Consider the following 15,382-nt stretch of genomic DNA (forward strand, 5'->3'; position numbering starts at 1 on the left):
CTTCTCATTGTGGTGGCTTCTCTTGTTGCGGAGCACGGACTCTAGGCTAATGGGCTTCAGTAGTTGTGGCTCGCGGGCTCTAGAGTGCAGGCTCAGTAGTTGTGGCACACGGGCTTAGTTGCTCCGCGGCATGTGGGATCTTCCCGGACCAGGGCTTGAACCTGTGTCCCCTGCATTGGCATGCGGATTCTTAACCACTGCACCACCAGGAAAGCCCCCGAACTGCAATTCTTAAGACCCCTCCCCCAAATAAACTCTTTTTTTTTTTTTTTTTTGTGGTACACGGGCCTCTCACTGCTGTGGCCTCTCCCGTTGCGGAGCACAGGCTCTGGACGCACAGGCTCAGCAGCCATGGCTCACCGGCCCAGCCACTCCACGGCATGTGGGATCTTCCCGGACTGGGGCACGAACCCATGTCCCCTGCATCAGCAGGCGGACTCTCAACCACTGCGCCACCGGGGAAGCCCTAAACTCTTTTCTTATTTGCAACCTCCTGCATAAGTTTTTGGATGACAAAACTGATCTTGCATTCCTGGGATAAATCCTGCTGGGTCACGGTGTACCATCCTTTTTATACGTCCGTTTTCTCTGGAGTCAGTTTCCTAATATTTTGGCCTCTATGTTGACTGTGGTTTTCTTTTCTGTGATGTCTTTAACTTTGGTATCAGAGTCATACTGGCCTCATGGAATGAGTTGGAAAGTGTTTCTCTCCTTCTCTATCTTCTGAAAGAATTTGTGAAGGATAAGTATTATTTCTTCTTTAAATATTTGATAAAATTCACCAGTGAAGCCATTTGGGCCTGGATTTGTTTGTGGGGGGAGGGAAGATTTTAAATTACTAATTAAATTTTTTATTTGTTATAGGTCTTTCCAGGTTTCCTATTTCTTCTTGAGTCAGTTTCAGTGTCTTCCTAGAACAGTGTCTTCCTGTCATTTTCACCTGAGTAGTTTAATTCTCTTCCTTTTGAGGTTAACTTTCACTAATATGGAAGGTATTTAATATTGGAAGAGGCAATACTTCCTTATTTATGCTTGCTCACCACTAAATTTAAACTCATAATTCTCACTGGTCGTCGCAGAGCATGACCATACCCATCATCCTGTCATACATTTGAGGTGGGGATGGTATTTATACACGTACAAATGCAGGAGATTCTAAGTATGAGTACCTTCTGCTCTGATGCATAGAACACGTCTCAGGTTCTTTCACTGCAGCCAATCAGTCCGGTAGCATTCGGGGAAGCGTACAGACAGCTGTGCACTGCATTCATTGTTCTGCAGCCAGAAAACAAATCATGATGTCCCCGTAAGCGGCTTTTTCAAACAGGTTATTATGTGTGTGATTTTCTTTCTTAAAAAAAAAGATTACTAGCAGCAACAATCCATTGCGAGCTGGCTATTACCCACAGAGGAGTGACCTGGCCAATTTAAAGACCACAGCACAGAGGAGAAGGCTGTTTAATTGGAGAGAATTTCGTAAAGACCATTTATGGCGTTTTTGGCATTATTAAGGCAATTCTCCCCTCTCTTTGCCAGAATCAGTGATTTCTTACTGGACACATAAGCCAGCTTTTGAACTTTTTACCTCCCTTAAGGATATTACCTCAGCGCGTTGACTCCAAGAAAAGCCTTTTAGCCAGATATTTATTAAAAAGAGCAAACAAAACTTAAGGCTACAAGAGTGGCTAGAAAAGCAAGAAGGAAAGCAAGAAAATTCATGGAGGAAGATTTTGGTGATTTTTAAGCTTTGGACAGACAGGTTTGAGGTGGGATAAGTTTATACCAAAATTTAGGCCACAGAGGTGTGGTTGTGTGCTCTAATTGGAAATGATGAAGACTTTTATATTCTGTATCTGTGTTCTAGGTTTTAAGTATTCTCTGAGGTTCCTTCCATGTCCAAACCTTAAGATCTCAGGGCTGCCTGTCTGAATCTATTATGTTTTCATATTTTCAGAATCATAACAGAGCAATAATTATTTACTTGCTACCTACTTCCCAAGGGTCACCATGTAGCTCAGATCTATACTGGTTGTGATATAATAAAAAATATAGGGCTTCCCTGGTGGTGCAGTGGTTAAGAATCTGCCTACCAATGCAGGGGACACGGGTTCGAGCCCTGGTCCAGGAAGATCCCACATGCCGCGGAGCAACTAAGTCCATGCATCACAACTACTGAGCCTGCGCTCTAGAGCCCACGAGCCACAACTACTGAGCCTGCGTGCTACAACTACTGAAGCCTGCGCGCCTACAGCCCGTGCTCCACAACAAGAGAAACCACCGCAAGGAGAAGCCCACGCACCGCAACGAAGAGTAGCCCCCGCTCGCTGCAACTAGAGAAAGCCCGCATGCAGCAACGTAGACCCAACACAGCCAAAAAATAAAATAAATACATAAAGATATAGAAAAAATAATAATAATAATCATGCCCTGTATTGGGCTCTTCACTTTTTTGCTAGTTTCAATGATTACACAGATCCAGAAAGGAGTAAGATGATAGAGCTGATCTCTCAGGAAGGAAAACTGACTGTATACCAAACACAATCTACCTTATCCTGCAAAATTATGGGACAGGCCAAAAAAAATGGACAAAGAGCGTGGCCATCAAGCCATCAGCCACGGCAGACATCCCATGGCGCAGGGGAACTGAGGGGAACTCAGGATGGAGAACTCAGGGGAACTCAGGATGGAGATAAACAGGATACTGGCCCAGATAGTTAAGGTGCACATCAAAGGAAAAGTTGCAGTAAGCCCCAGACTCTTGCATCTTCCCAGACAGAGAAAAGTGCTAAATTCATTAACTTGAGACATCTGGTTTTCTTAATTAACAGTAATCTTTTGATGTTCTGACTACCTGCGTTTTTTTGCAAAAACTCCTCTGTATCCTGGCTCCTCCCTGACCTCTTCAGAACCATCCCTCAGTTCTATCTGAGAGGCTGCATCCCAGGCTTAAGACCTGAGAAAGTCCACCAAATAAAACATAATTCTCAACTTTTAGGTTGTACATTTTTTTTTCAGTCAACACTAAGTCAAAGTGAAATGGAGCGGGACCCTGCAGGGCCCTTCTGGGTACAAAGGCCTTTCTGTGTCCCCCGTTTCTTATTTGTAGAAAAAGACTTTAGTCTCCTGGGCCTTTCCGGAGTTCCAAAGAGCAGATTCAAGCATCTACTAATTAGGGAAGTGAGGAAATGCAGGAATAAAGGAAAAGCAGTCATGAAACAATAGCTCAGGGGTTTCCCTGGTGGCGCAGTGGTTAAGAATCTGCCTGCCAATGCAGGGGACACAGGTTCGAGCCCTGGTCCTGGAAGATCCCACATGCCGCGGAGCAACTAAGCCCGTGTGCCACAACTACTGAGCCTGCGCTCTAGAGCCCGCGAGCCACAACTACTGAAGCCCGCACACCACAGTTACTGAAGCCTGCGGCCTAGAGCCCGTGCTCCACGACGAGAAGCCACCGCAATGAGAAGTCCACACACCACAATGAAGAGTAGCCCCCGCTCGCTGCAACTAGAGAAAGCCCACACGCAGCAACGAAGACCCAATGCAGCCAAAAATGAATGAATGAATGAATTTAAAAGATAAATAAAGTTCTGGACACAAAACAAATCATTTCCTGCAGAGTCGGGCACACACAGCATGGTTATAGGTGCAACCAGCTGCAGGAGCAGACCCACTTGCAGGAGACCCAGCCCAGACCCCCAGCGTGGCTCTCTCTGTCAGCAGCATTTATCCGACAGTCCCCTTACCCAGCACAACACACTGACTGAAAAGATTTACTGGCTCCTCTCTTATTTGAATGGTTGTAACCACACAAAATTAGAGGGAAAAAAAAAAATCTGCTTTTTCCCTCCCAGTGTCTGTGAGATGAGTCATCCAAAGACTCTGCTTTTCAGTTCACGTGACAGTTATCCCAAAAGATCCCTTTTAAAATGTGAAATAGAATGAAACCAATTTTAAAAAGAAGTCAAACAGGCTTAGAATATAAACAAAGAAGACTGAAGAACTGGGAATATCTGACAATGTTTTAAGTAAGAAAAGAAAAAAGGAAGACCAATGAATTGAAATGAAGTCAAAAAAGAAATGCCCAAATGAGCCTCTTTTGGATGTGACGTCTCTAAAATGGCAATCAGGTTTTCCTTTAAATTACCCATCTCAGTTCACACAGAATTAGGGCAGAACTACTCGCGATAAAAACATCAAACCTTCCAGATTTAATAGCAGTTCAGAAAACCAACAGTCACAACCAGATGCACCAGGGAAGAGCTGATGGCATATTCAGACCATTTGTACACAAAGTTGAAAATAGTCTCAAGTTTGAAAGCCACTGTGAAACGTAGTTTCTTGGCTTACCAGATTAACAAAAATATACTTCGTAATGTACTTAGTAATTAAAATTTAGTATGTTATGGATCAACAAAAAGAAATCACACTCAAGAGAGTGACAAGATAAGCCATGGGCTGGGAGAAAATATTTGCAAAAGGTACATCTGATAAAGGACTGTTATCCAAAATATAAAAAGAATAAGGAATTTAATAGACACCTCACCAATGAAGGTATACAGATGGCAAATAAGCACATAAAAAGATACTCCACATCATATGTCATCAAGGAAATGCAACTGTGAAATAAAATTTATATTTTATGGCAAGACAAGAAAAATTTAAACACAAAAAATTTCCTCTGCCCTTGGGCCTCCTCTCTCCCCACTACTTTGCATTGTGTATCTGCATTAGGCATCGAGCAAACCTCCCCCAGCAGCAGAAATACCTGCTCGATAAAAAAAAAAAAAAAAGCAGCATTCTCCTAGCATCAACAAGGCAATTCCTTAAAAGATAACATTCCGTCTTTATCTTGTAAGAGGCCACATGACCCACCGCCATGATGACGCTCAGATCTGGATTGTGTAAACTGTCAACAATACGTCATTAAATGTACAGCTGTCTTGTCTCAAAAAACTCATATACCTGTGCCTTGACTTCTAACAGGCAATTTTTCTCAGAGCTTTCTGAGATGCTCTTCCCGGGTTTTATAAAATCTTCAAATTTGGCTTAAATAAAATTTTCCATTTTCTTTCTTAGATTGACTAATTTTTTGTTGACATAACTTAAAACAATGAGATACCAATACACACCTATTAAAATGACCCGAATCTGGAACACTGACGACACCAAATGCTGGCTAGGACATGAAGAAGAGGAGCTCTCTCATTCATTGCTGGCGGGAAGGCAAATGGCAGGGCTGCTGTGGAAGATGGTTTGGCAGCTTCTTGCAAAACTAAGCATACTCTTACCATACGATGCAGCAATTGTGCTCTTTGGTAATTATCCGAGGGAAATGAAACTTATGTCCACACAAAACCTTGCACACAGATGTTTATAGCACCTTTATTCATAATTGTCAAAACCCGGAAGCAACCAAGATGTCCTTCAACTGGTGAATGGATAAACTGTGTACATCCTGTTAAAAGGTAAACTAAGGCATATTAAAATTTTTAAACGTTTGGGCAAACATCGATTCGAATCAGGCAGCATCCAATCTAGCAGATAGAAAGGAGGTCTGAGGAGCTGTACAAAATGAAAGACTTGGGAATTCCCTGGTGGTCCAGTGGTTAGGACTAGGCACTTTCACTGCTGAGGGTTCAGGTTCAATCCCTGGTTGGGGAACTAAGATCCCACAAGCCATGTGGCATGGCCAAAAAAAGTCTGCTTTTAAAAAATTCAATAAAATAAAAAGTTTCTAAAGAAACAAACAAAAAAATAAATCACACAAAATTTCAAGAGTCAGACTATTTCCACGGACATTTCCTTATTTCTTTTTTATAATTTTTTTTAATTTTTTATTATTTTTTTTCATTTCCTTATTTCTTAAGAAAATATAGACAATTCTTTTCTTAAGAAGTATGAGTTATAAGTTGTTTAACTGTGTTTTACTTGCTGGAAACCAAACCAAAAGAAGCCAACCAAACAAGCCAAAGTAGTTATGTTAATAAGACATTTTGACTAATTATGTAATGAGACATTACATTTTAATGAGACATTAACTTTTCAAATCTAATTATCTTTTTTTAATTAAAATTTTTTGAAGTATAGTTGATTTACAATGTATTTTTTTGTTTTTTGTTTTTTTAATTTATTTAGTTTTGGCTGCATTGGGTCTTCATTGCTGCGCACGGGCTTTCTCTAGTTGCGGCGAGCAGGGTCTAGTCTTCATTGCGGTGCGTGGGCTTCTCATTGTGGTGGCTTCTCTTGTTGCAGAGCACGGGCTCTAGGTGCGTGGGCTTCAGTAGTTGTGGCACATGGGCTCAGTAGTTGTAGCTCACGGGCTCTAAAGCGTAGGCTCAGTAGTTGTGGCGCACGGGTGCTCCAAGACATGTGGGATCTTCCCAGACCAGGGCTCAAACCCGTGTCCCCTGCATTGGCAGGTGGATTCTTAACCACTGCACCACAAGGGAAGCCCCTACAATGTTATATTAGTTTCTGGTGTACAGCAAAGTGATTCAGTTATACATATATAATTCTTTTTTATATTCTTTTCCATCGTGGTTTATTACAAGATATTGCATATAGTTCCCTATGCTATACAGTAGGACCTTGTTGTTAATCTTTTTTTTTTTTTTTGGCTGGTGCAGCTTGCAGGATCTTGGTTCCCCAGCCAGGGATCGAACCTGGTCCCCTGCAGTGAAACTGCCAAGTCCTAACCACTGGACCACCAGGGAATTCCCATGTTTATCTATTTTATATATAGTAATTTGTATCTGCTAATCCCAAACTCCTAATTTATCCCTCCCTCACCCCCTTTCCCCTTTGGTAACCATAAATTTGTTTTCTATGTCTGTGAGTCTGTTTCTGGTTTGTAAATAAGTTCACTTGTGTCATATATATATATTTTTTTAAATTATTTTTGGCTGCGTTGGGTCTTCGTTGTTGCACGCGGGCTTTCTCTAGTTGCAGCGAGCGGGGGTTACTCTTTATTGTCGTGCGTGGGCTTCTCATTGCGGTGGCTTCTCTTGTTGCAGAGCATGGGCTCTAGGCACACGGGCTTCAGTAGTTGTGGCTCGTGGGCTCAGTAGTTGTGGCTCGTGGGCTCTAGAGTATAGGCTCAGGAATTGCGGCACACGGGCTTTGCTGCTCCGCGGCATGTGGGATCTTCCCAGACCAGGGCTCGAACCCTTGTCCCCTGCATTGGCAGGCGGATTCTTAACCACTGCGCCACCAGGGAAGTCCTTTGTGTCATATTTTAGATTCCACATATAAGTGATATCATATGGTATTTGCCTTTCTCTGACTTACTTCACTTAGTATGATAATCTCTAGGTCCATCTATGTTGCTGCAAATGGCTTTATTTCATTCTTTTTTATGGCTGAGTAGTAATCCACTGTGTGCGTGTGCGTGTGTGTGTGTGTGTGTGTGTGTGTGTGTGTATTTATATGTATATATACCATATCTTCTTTACCCAGTCATCTGTTGATGGACATTTAGGTTGCTTCCGTGTCTTAGCTGTAGTAAGTAGTGCGGCTATGAACACTGGGGTGCATGTAATCTTTTCGAATTAAAGTTTTCTCCAGATATATGCCCAGGAGTGGGATTGCTGGATCATACAGCAACTCTATTTTTAGTTTTTTTTAAGGAAACTCCATCCTGTTCTCCATAGTGGCTGCACGAATTAACACTCCCACCAACAGTGTAGGAGGGTTTCCTTTTCTCCAGGCCCTCTCCAGCTGTTCTTTATCAAATCTGTCTCCTAATCAATAGCCATAATCCATATTCATAATAATTTCACTGCTGATTATAAAACAAAGGCTCACAGTATCACATTTATCCCCTCATATGGCTGGAATTTGATCCAGTCTTCCCAAGACTTCTATTTTCTTGAAAGACCAGAAGTAACAGAAGTGGGGGACTTCCCTGGTGGCGCGGTGGTTAAGACTCCACGCTCCCCACGCAGGGGGCCCAGGTTCAATCCCTGGTCAGGGAACTAGATCCTACATGCATGCCACAGTTAAAGAGTTCACATGCCACGACTAAGGAGCCCTCCTGCCACAAGTAAGATCCAGAGCAACCAAATAATTAAGTATTTATTTTTAAAAAAAGTAACAGAAGTGGACACTTAGGCCATATTGTAAAGAATGTTTGCTTTCAATTAGTCTCTCAATTTGAGAAAACAAGGATATACACATATTCTATTTAGATGACTTAATTCACCTAAAATTTCATAAAATTCGTTCCAAGAACAGCAATGACAGTTTCTAGAATCACTTGCTATCCTGGTCTTTGACACTGGTACAGGAGTCACACCTAACAACAGGGGTTTCGGAAATACCATCATCCTTGAGAACAATTCTAAGATTCCCTGATACAAAGCACCCCAGGGAAGCCTCAGAACACGCGAAACTGGAGATTCCCATCTGTGAAAGTCACATACATCTAGCTCACAAGAACAAGCCAGAACAGTTCCAAGGATTGTGGCCCTGAAGGAAAAGCCTGACAACGATAAACCCAGGGCTAGTTCACTTCAAGGCCTCTCCCTCTATAGGATTCTCTGTGCCATTGGTGATGCAGAAGAAATATTCTAACCTTGTTTGTAAGATGCTCCTTTAACACTGCCTTGGCCTTGTGCATGAAAGGGTAAGTACAGCAGGCAGGGTTGATCATCGGTTCTAGCCAACAGTTAACGGGCAAGAGTATCTCACCGTGTCTAGACTGTGCAAAAAAATGCGGTTTGTGCTGAATAATTGCCTGCTTTCTCTCTGCAAGTCTAGAATCTTGGTAAATGCCAGGCAGAGGGTGCCTGCCACCAGCCCCTGTAAAACCCTTGGGTGCTGTGTCTTTAGTGGGCTTTCCTGGATAGAAACATCCCACACGTGCTGCTGCATCTTCAGTGCTGGGGCAAGAGGAAGCTCCAGGTGACCCCTCAGGGAAGGGAGGGAGCATAGGGTAGCCTTGCACCTGGATTCCTCTAGACTCCCCCGGGTCTTTGTCCCTGATGACCTGGTTGTATATCCTCACCATGTCACTGTAGTGAACCCTAGCTGGGAGTACCCTGATTCCTGCTAGCAAATCTTTCAATTTAGGAGAAGTCCTGGGGTCCCCTGAGACATACCATGCAGCGCCACAAAATTTTATTGTTATTTTTAAGTGGTAAAATACATGAAAATTTTATCCATAAAATTTACCACCTTAACCATTTTTAAGTGTACGGTTCAGTGGCATTAAGTACGTTTACATTGTTGTGCGACCATCACCACCATCTCCAGAACTTTCATCCTCCAAAACTGACACTCTACTCCCACTAAACAATACCTCTGTTTCCCCCCAGCCCCCCAGGCCCTGGCAACCACCATTCTACTTTCTGTCTCTATGAGTTTGGCTCTTCTAGGGATCTCACATAAGTGAAATCATACAGTATTTGTCCTTTTGTGACGGGCTGATTTCACTTAGCATAATGTCCTCAAGGCTCATCCATGTTGTAGTGTTATCGAACCAAGTCCGGCCAAACAATACCAAAACGCTGGAGTTTGGAGCAGAGAAAGGAGACGGGTGAATCATGCCTTAAAACACTCCCAACTTGGGAGTTCCCTGGCAGTCCAGTGGTTAGGACTCGGCGCTTTCACTGCGGTGGCCCAGGTTGGATCCCTGGTCAAGGAACTAAGATGCTGCAAGCCGTGTGGGGCGGGCAAAAACAAACAAACAAAGAAAACCACCACCCCAACTCCCAAAAAGCTTTCAGCAAAGCCCTTTTACAGGAAAGGTGAGGGAGGGGCGTGGTTAGTTGTTGCAGACTTCTTGGTGTCAGATCCTTTGTTCCTGAGGCCAGGGCATGGTCAGATCACAGGTTCCTGTAACCCTCCACCAAAACAAATGTTATTCTCTGTTCTGACGAGAAAGGGCAAGGTCCCAAGGCTCAACTTTCACCCTCTGAGATCCAGGCCCTGGCTAAAAGTAGGGGGTCCCTGCACAGGCCGGTCACCCTGCTTGGGAGCGTTCGTCCAGCACCCCAGTCTGGGTCCTCCCGCCAGTGCCCAGGCCCGGCTGAGAAGGCAAATCTGGTAGTGCCCTCGGGACCAGGTCCCCAGACCCTGCCCAGCCGTCATCACTGAGGGAGCCAGGGGCCCAGGACCAGCCGGACTCAGGCTTCTCATTTAAACTGGAGGGGATCCGTTGTATAGGATCGATAGGAATACATGTTGTAGCAAATACCCATCAGGTGAAGTCCCAGGTCACAAACAATTGCCCTTGAGAATAGCCCCAGCCACAGAAGTGGACCTGAAGTAATGATGTGCAGTGTCCTTGCAACTGAACCCTGACCTCTGGCCACCTCCTAGCGGGAGACAACGGATCTAAGCTGGACCAATTTTTGAAACTTGAACTGAGAGACTGAAGCTGGTTGAAGCTGTTACCTTTTTTTTTTTCTGGTGCGGCTTGCGGGATCTCAGTTCCCCAACCAGAGATCCAACCTGGGCCACTGCAGTGAAAGCGCCAAGTCCTAACCACTGGACCACCAGGGAATTCCCTGAAGCTGTTACCTTAATGGCAATGTCCACATACTCCAGGTGCTGAGGCCTCCATGGTCTGTGACCCATGGAGACTGCCGCCGCCATCAGGTTGCCGAGGGAGGGATGGGGAGAGGTTCGCTGCTGCTTCAAGGCCTGGTCCCAGCCAGCGGGCAGCCGAGGGGAGGGCTCTGGAGCTCTGTGGGACACAGCCCTCAGCCCGTCCTCAGGCCCCCACCTCACCCGCCCATCCCAAGGCCGGAGGGCCCCAGGGAGAAGGCCTCCATCAGCTCTCATTGTACTCTCCGCTCGAGGACCCCAACGAGGCTGACTGAGCGGGACCTCTAACCCTGGTCTCGCACTCAGGGTCTCGCGTTAACTGCCGCGTGCTAAGCGTGCGGCGGCTCTGCCCCCATTAAATAGCATGCAGGATACTATTGTATGTATGGACCACACCTTGTTTACCCATTCATCCACTGATGGACACTTGGGCCGTTGTGAATAATGCTGCTACCAGCAAGATTGTACAAATCTCTCTTCAAGTCCCTGCTTTCATTCTTTGGGGTACACATCCAAACATGGAATTGATGGATCATACGGTGATTCTAGTGTTAGCTTTTTTTTTCCATAAAGGCTGCACCATTTTATCTTCCTACCTCCCAAGGATTCCAATTTCTCTATATCCTCACCAACACTTTTTTTTCTGTTTCATTGGCAACTTTTCTGTATTCTGAGAACTTAAAAATTTCCAAGGGATTTTTCTGTATTAAATCAACAACCAACCAACCAGCCAAAACTCCCAGAGGAAAGAAACCCTCGGGATAAAGAGCCAAAGCCTAGGTTCTGAGGTTTCCAAGCCTTTGGGTATGGGAAGAAAATAGGGCGTGGGAGGGGAACCTCTTCACACAGACAGAAACATCTGTGACTCAGTAAAGGCTGCGCAAGGGCTAAGCCAAATTTCCATACACACCGTATGAAATTTGTAGCAAAAGAGCGGCACACCCATATTTACACACACACACACCCATGTGAGACAAAGCGAAGACTTTTACTTACCTAGAGGCATGAAGATAGATTATTTGACAGAGTCCATAAGATGAGCATAAAAATTAAACTCTTTATTTCATCATATTCCATTTTAAACTCAAATAATGATGCAAATTTAAAAGATGAGCTTACTGTTACCAGTCAAATAAAGAGCTCACCAAGGTCAACACTATTTATAGGCACAAAAACTGAGTAAAAAACAAAACCAAACCCTCAAAACACAAAATGTGAGTACAGAACATAACGTGAATACCATCACACACAGCAGGGGAGGGAGGCAGCCCAGAAGTTGTGTTTCTGACCCACTTACCTCACTCCATTTCATTTCCCTTTTGACAAGTTACCAGGAATCCTAGCAGTGGAGATGAGAGGCTACAGCTGCCTTGGGTGGATGTACTCAGCGGCATTAACAGAGGCTATTTAACCTCTGCCGCCTAGTTTTGCAGATCCATCAGGGGCAAAGGGAGCCCGAGCCTGGGAGAATGAGCGACACGGGAGTGCAGGACCCAGTTCCCAGCTGACACGTGAGACAGGCAGCCTTGTGAGACGGTGCTGGGGATCCACTACTGGTCCTACTCACTCCCTGGTGTAACCCCCGCCCCCTCCCTTGAGTGTGGCCAGGAACTAGTGACTTGCATCTAGTAAAGAGAATACAGCAGAAGTGAGGAGATGTCACTTTCAAGATTAAGTTATAAAAGATGGTGACTTCTGGCCTGCTGGCACCTGCCTTTGGCTTTCCTCACTTGCTTTCTTTGTTGAGGACAGCTGCCTGAGGACAACCGTGAGAAACTAAGACCCTTAGTCCAACAGGCTGCGAGGAACTGCCTCCTGTCCAGGACCACACGAGTGAGCTGAGAAGCAGGTCCTCCCCCCGGGGGGCACCCGGCCAACACCTTGACCTCAGCCTCGTGACAGACCCTGAGCTGGAGGACTTGGCTCAGCCACGCCCAGATTCCAGACCCACAGAAACTGTGAGAAAATACATAGGCGCTGTTTTAAGTGGCTAAGTTCTGGGGTGATGTGTCATATGGTGGTGATAGAAAACTAACACAACTGGGTAAACAATGATGTGCTTAAGGAGATAATAAAATCATTTGTTATTAATTCTGAAATAGCATTTACAAATTATTTATATAAAATCAACTAACAACTGAGTTTATCTCAACTTCAAGAAAGAAAACCAAAACTTTACAACTTGGGGCAAAAGAGTTTAGTGTTGCATACAAATGAAACTTCTCTAAGGGTCCCAGCTAACTACAGAGCTTTCCGACCCCCTGCAATTGTCATCAAGTCTGAACATCACACTCCATAAAATTTCTAAGCTGGCTTTTAAAAACAATGGAAAACAAAATATTCTATGTCTTCTTGGTTAAATTTACTTTGCCATAAAAGTCTTCATTTGTACAGTTAAGCATGACTTTCAAAAGTGAGCTTTCCCACTTATATGAAATGTCCACGATAGGCAAATCCACAGAGATAGAAAGTAGATGAGTAACTGCCAGTGCCAGGCCAGAGAACGGGGAATGACTACTAACAGGCACGGGGCTTCTTTTTGGGATGATGAAAATGTTCGGAAAAGATAATGGTGACAGGGGCTTCCCTGGTGGCGCAGTGGTTGGGAGTCCACCTGCCGATGCAGGGGACACGGGTTCGTGCCCCGGTCCGGGAAGATCCCACATGCCGCAGAGCGGCTAGGCCCGTGAGCCATGGCCGCTGAGCCTGCGCGTCCGGAGCCTGTGCTCCGCAACGGGAGAGGCCACAACAGTGAGAGGCCCGCGTACCACCAAAAAAAAAAAAAAAAAAAAAAAAAAAGATAATGGTGACAGTTGTACAACCTTGTGACTGTACTAAAAAAACACTAAATTGTATACTTTACAATGGTGAATTTTATGGTGTCTGAACTATACCTCAATTAAAATAATTGTTTTAAGCTCTTATGGATTAAAGTTAACATTTCCGGGCTTCCCCGGTGGCGCAGTGGTTGAGAGTCCGCCTGCCGATGCAGGGAACACGGGTTCGTGCCCCGGTCCGGGAAGATCCCACATGCCGCAGAGCAGCTGGGCCCGTGAGCCATGGCCGCTGAGCCTGTGCGTCCGGAGCCTGTGCTCCGCAACAGGAGAGGCCATGGCAGTGAGAGGCCCGTATACAGCAAAAAAAAAAAAAAAGTTAACATTTCCATTTAAACATCTCCCCAGATAGTTACATTCCATTCCCAGACACACTTATGGAATGGTGTCTGCTGTAAAAAGATATATAAGTGACGGCAGCCTGCCACCATAGCTTAGACCTCACTACATGTTTTGGGGTTTTTTTTTTTAATGCGTTGCATCCTCCAGGAAAATTACTAGCAAAATCCTCCCCCAGTAAGTGTGTTTTTGTTCATCTACAAATGTTAGACTCCTGTTTTTAAAACTTAAGACAATTTTTACCCCATTTCATAATACTTGATTAGCGCCCCCCCTTGCTATGAACTACAAGGTAAGAAAACTTTATCAAACAAAAACATTTAAAGAGAAAGAATGTGCAAATCTTTTCAAAGATTCCATTTCAGCATCACATGATTTATTTAAATGTCATTCCCAGACACGTGTGGGGTGGCATATGCTCCCTTTTATTACATAGTAACACATACGCCATACCCAGCAGGAGTCTTTATATGACGTATGGCCTAGTAGTTTCAATCAAAGCACGATCGTTCAAAGAGAACAGGGGGAGAAGAAAACACCTACACGTTTATAACATGATCAAAAGGAACGCGAGACAGATGAACTGAAAAAACAACATCTTTGAACAATCATAATCGACAGTACAAGTCTCCCTTATTCCACTAGTTTTAAACAACTAACATCTGTAAACTTGAATACCAACTCTGGCAGATTTAGCAGTCTTAAATCTCTGATTTTCCATCCTAAACATCCTCCAATGTACTGTGAAGATGAGAGCGGGCCTCCTCCACCGAGCCCTACCGCCCAGCCGAGCTGTCTGAAGAGGCAGCCTCCTCTCGTGCGCACCCTTCATCAAATACTTCGGTAGTCAGAGCCCCGGGCTACAATGGCAGCAGCTTCCCACTCCACAGTGAAGAAGGAAACAGTTCCAAAAAACCCAAACATCACCATGACCAGGAGTTGCCAATGAAGGAGAAGGTAGTTACTGTAGAAAAATGCCACGGCTGCGCAAATGGACTAAAAATAAACAAGACAAAACAGATCACAAAATGCACACAGGTGACCCAGCCGCTCCACAAAGAGCCCCACCGCTCTCTGACCCAAGGCTTCCTGTGCCTTGCACGGCTCCCTGCTCTTTCTGCATCTACACGGCACTTCCTTGGTCACTAGCTCACAAACATGCACCACAAACTCCTGCTGAGAGCTGGGAACAATCAAGTAAGCTACTGTTTAAAATGGTATTTTGTAAAAAACAGGAGTTATAAAATAATGTGCATGAACAGTGTGAAACACTCCTGTTACATGTGTGTACTATGAGTTCTGGTATCTAAGGAAGTCTGAGCCACAGAGAGACCAGAACATAAAATCTCTTATACAAGTGATGCGGCAAAAAAGATCACACTACTCATTGCTTCCTAACTCTAATCACAAATGCTTTTTTTTTTTTTTTTTTGCGGTACGCAGGCCTCTCACTATTGTGGCCTCTCCCGTTGCGGAGCACAGGCTCCGGACGCGCAGGCTCAGCGGCCATGGGTCATGGGCCCAGCCGCTCTGCGGCATGTGGGATCCTCCCGGACCGGGGCACAAACCCGCGTCCCCTGCATCGGCAGGCGGACTCTCAACCACTGCACCACCAGGGAAGCCCTATTATTTATTTTATTTTTTATTTTTGGCCGCGCCAT

At 44.8% G+C, this 15,382-nt stretch overlaps 1 protein-coding gene across 6 annotated transcripts in view; it reads right to left on the reverse strand.

Annotated features, from left to right (window-relative positions):
- Window positions 1–345: 345 nt before the first annotated feature.
- MFSD11 (major facilitator superfamily domain containing 11) overlaps window positions 346–15,382 on the reverse strand; it is a 37,897-nt gene continuing 22,860 nt past the window's right edge. For 5 of the 6 annotated variants that reach the window (XM_079904586.1, XM_079904588.1, XM_079904585.1 and 2 more), the window contains one exon: window positions 13,513–14,717. In XM_079904586.1, coding sequence (XP_079760712.1) covers window positions 14,553–14,717 — 165 coding nt within the window. In that variant the 3' untranslated portion in view covers window positions 13,513–14,552. Of the gene's footprint in view, window positions 724–1,169; window positions 1,276–13,512; window positions 14,718–15,382 lie in introns of those variants that run through there. The other variant, XM_079904587.1, reaches the window with a different exon arrangement.

The sequence above is a fragment of the Stenella coeruleoalba genome (genome assembly GCF_951394435.1).
Source record: "Stenella coeruleoalba genome assembly, chromosome: 19".
NCBI classification, from domain to species: domain Eukaryota; kingdom Metazoa; phylum Chordata; class Mammalia; order Artiodactyla; family Delphinidae; genus Stenella; species Stenella coeruleoalba.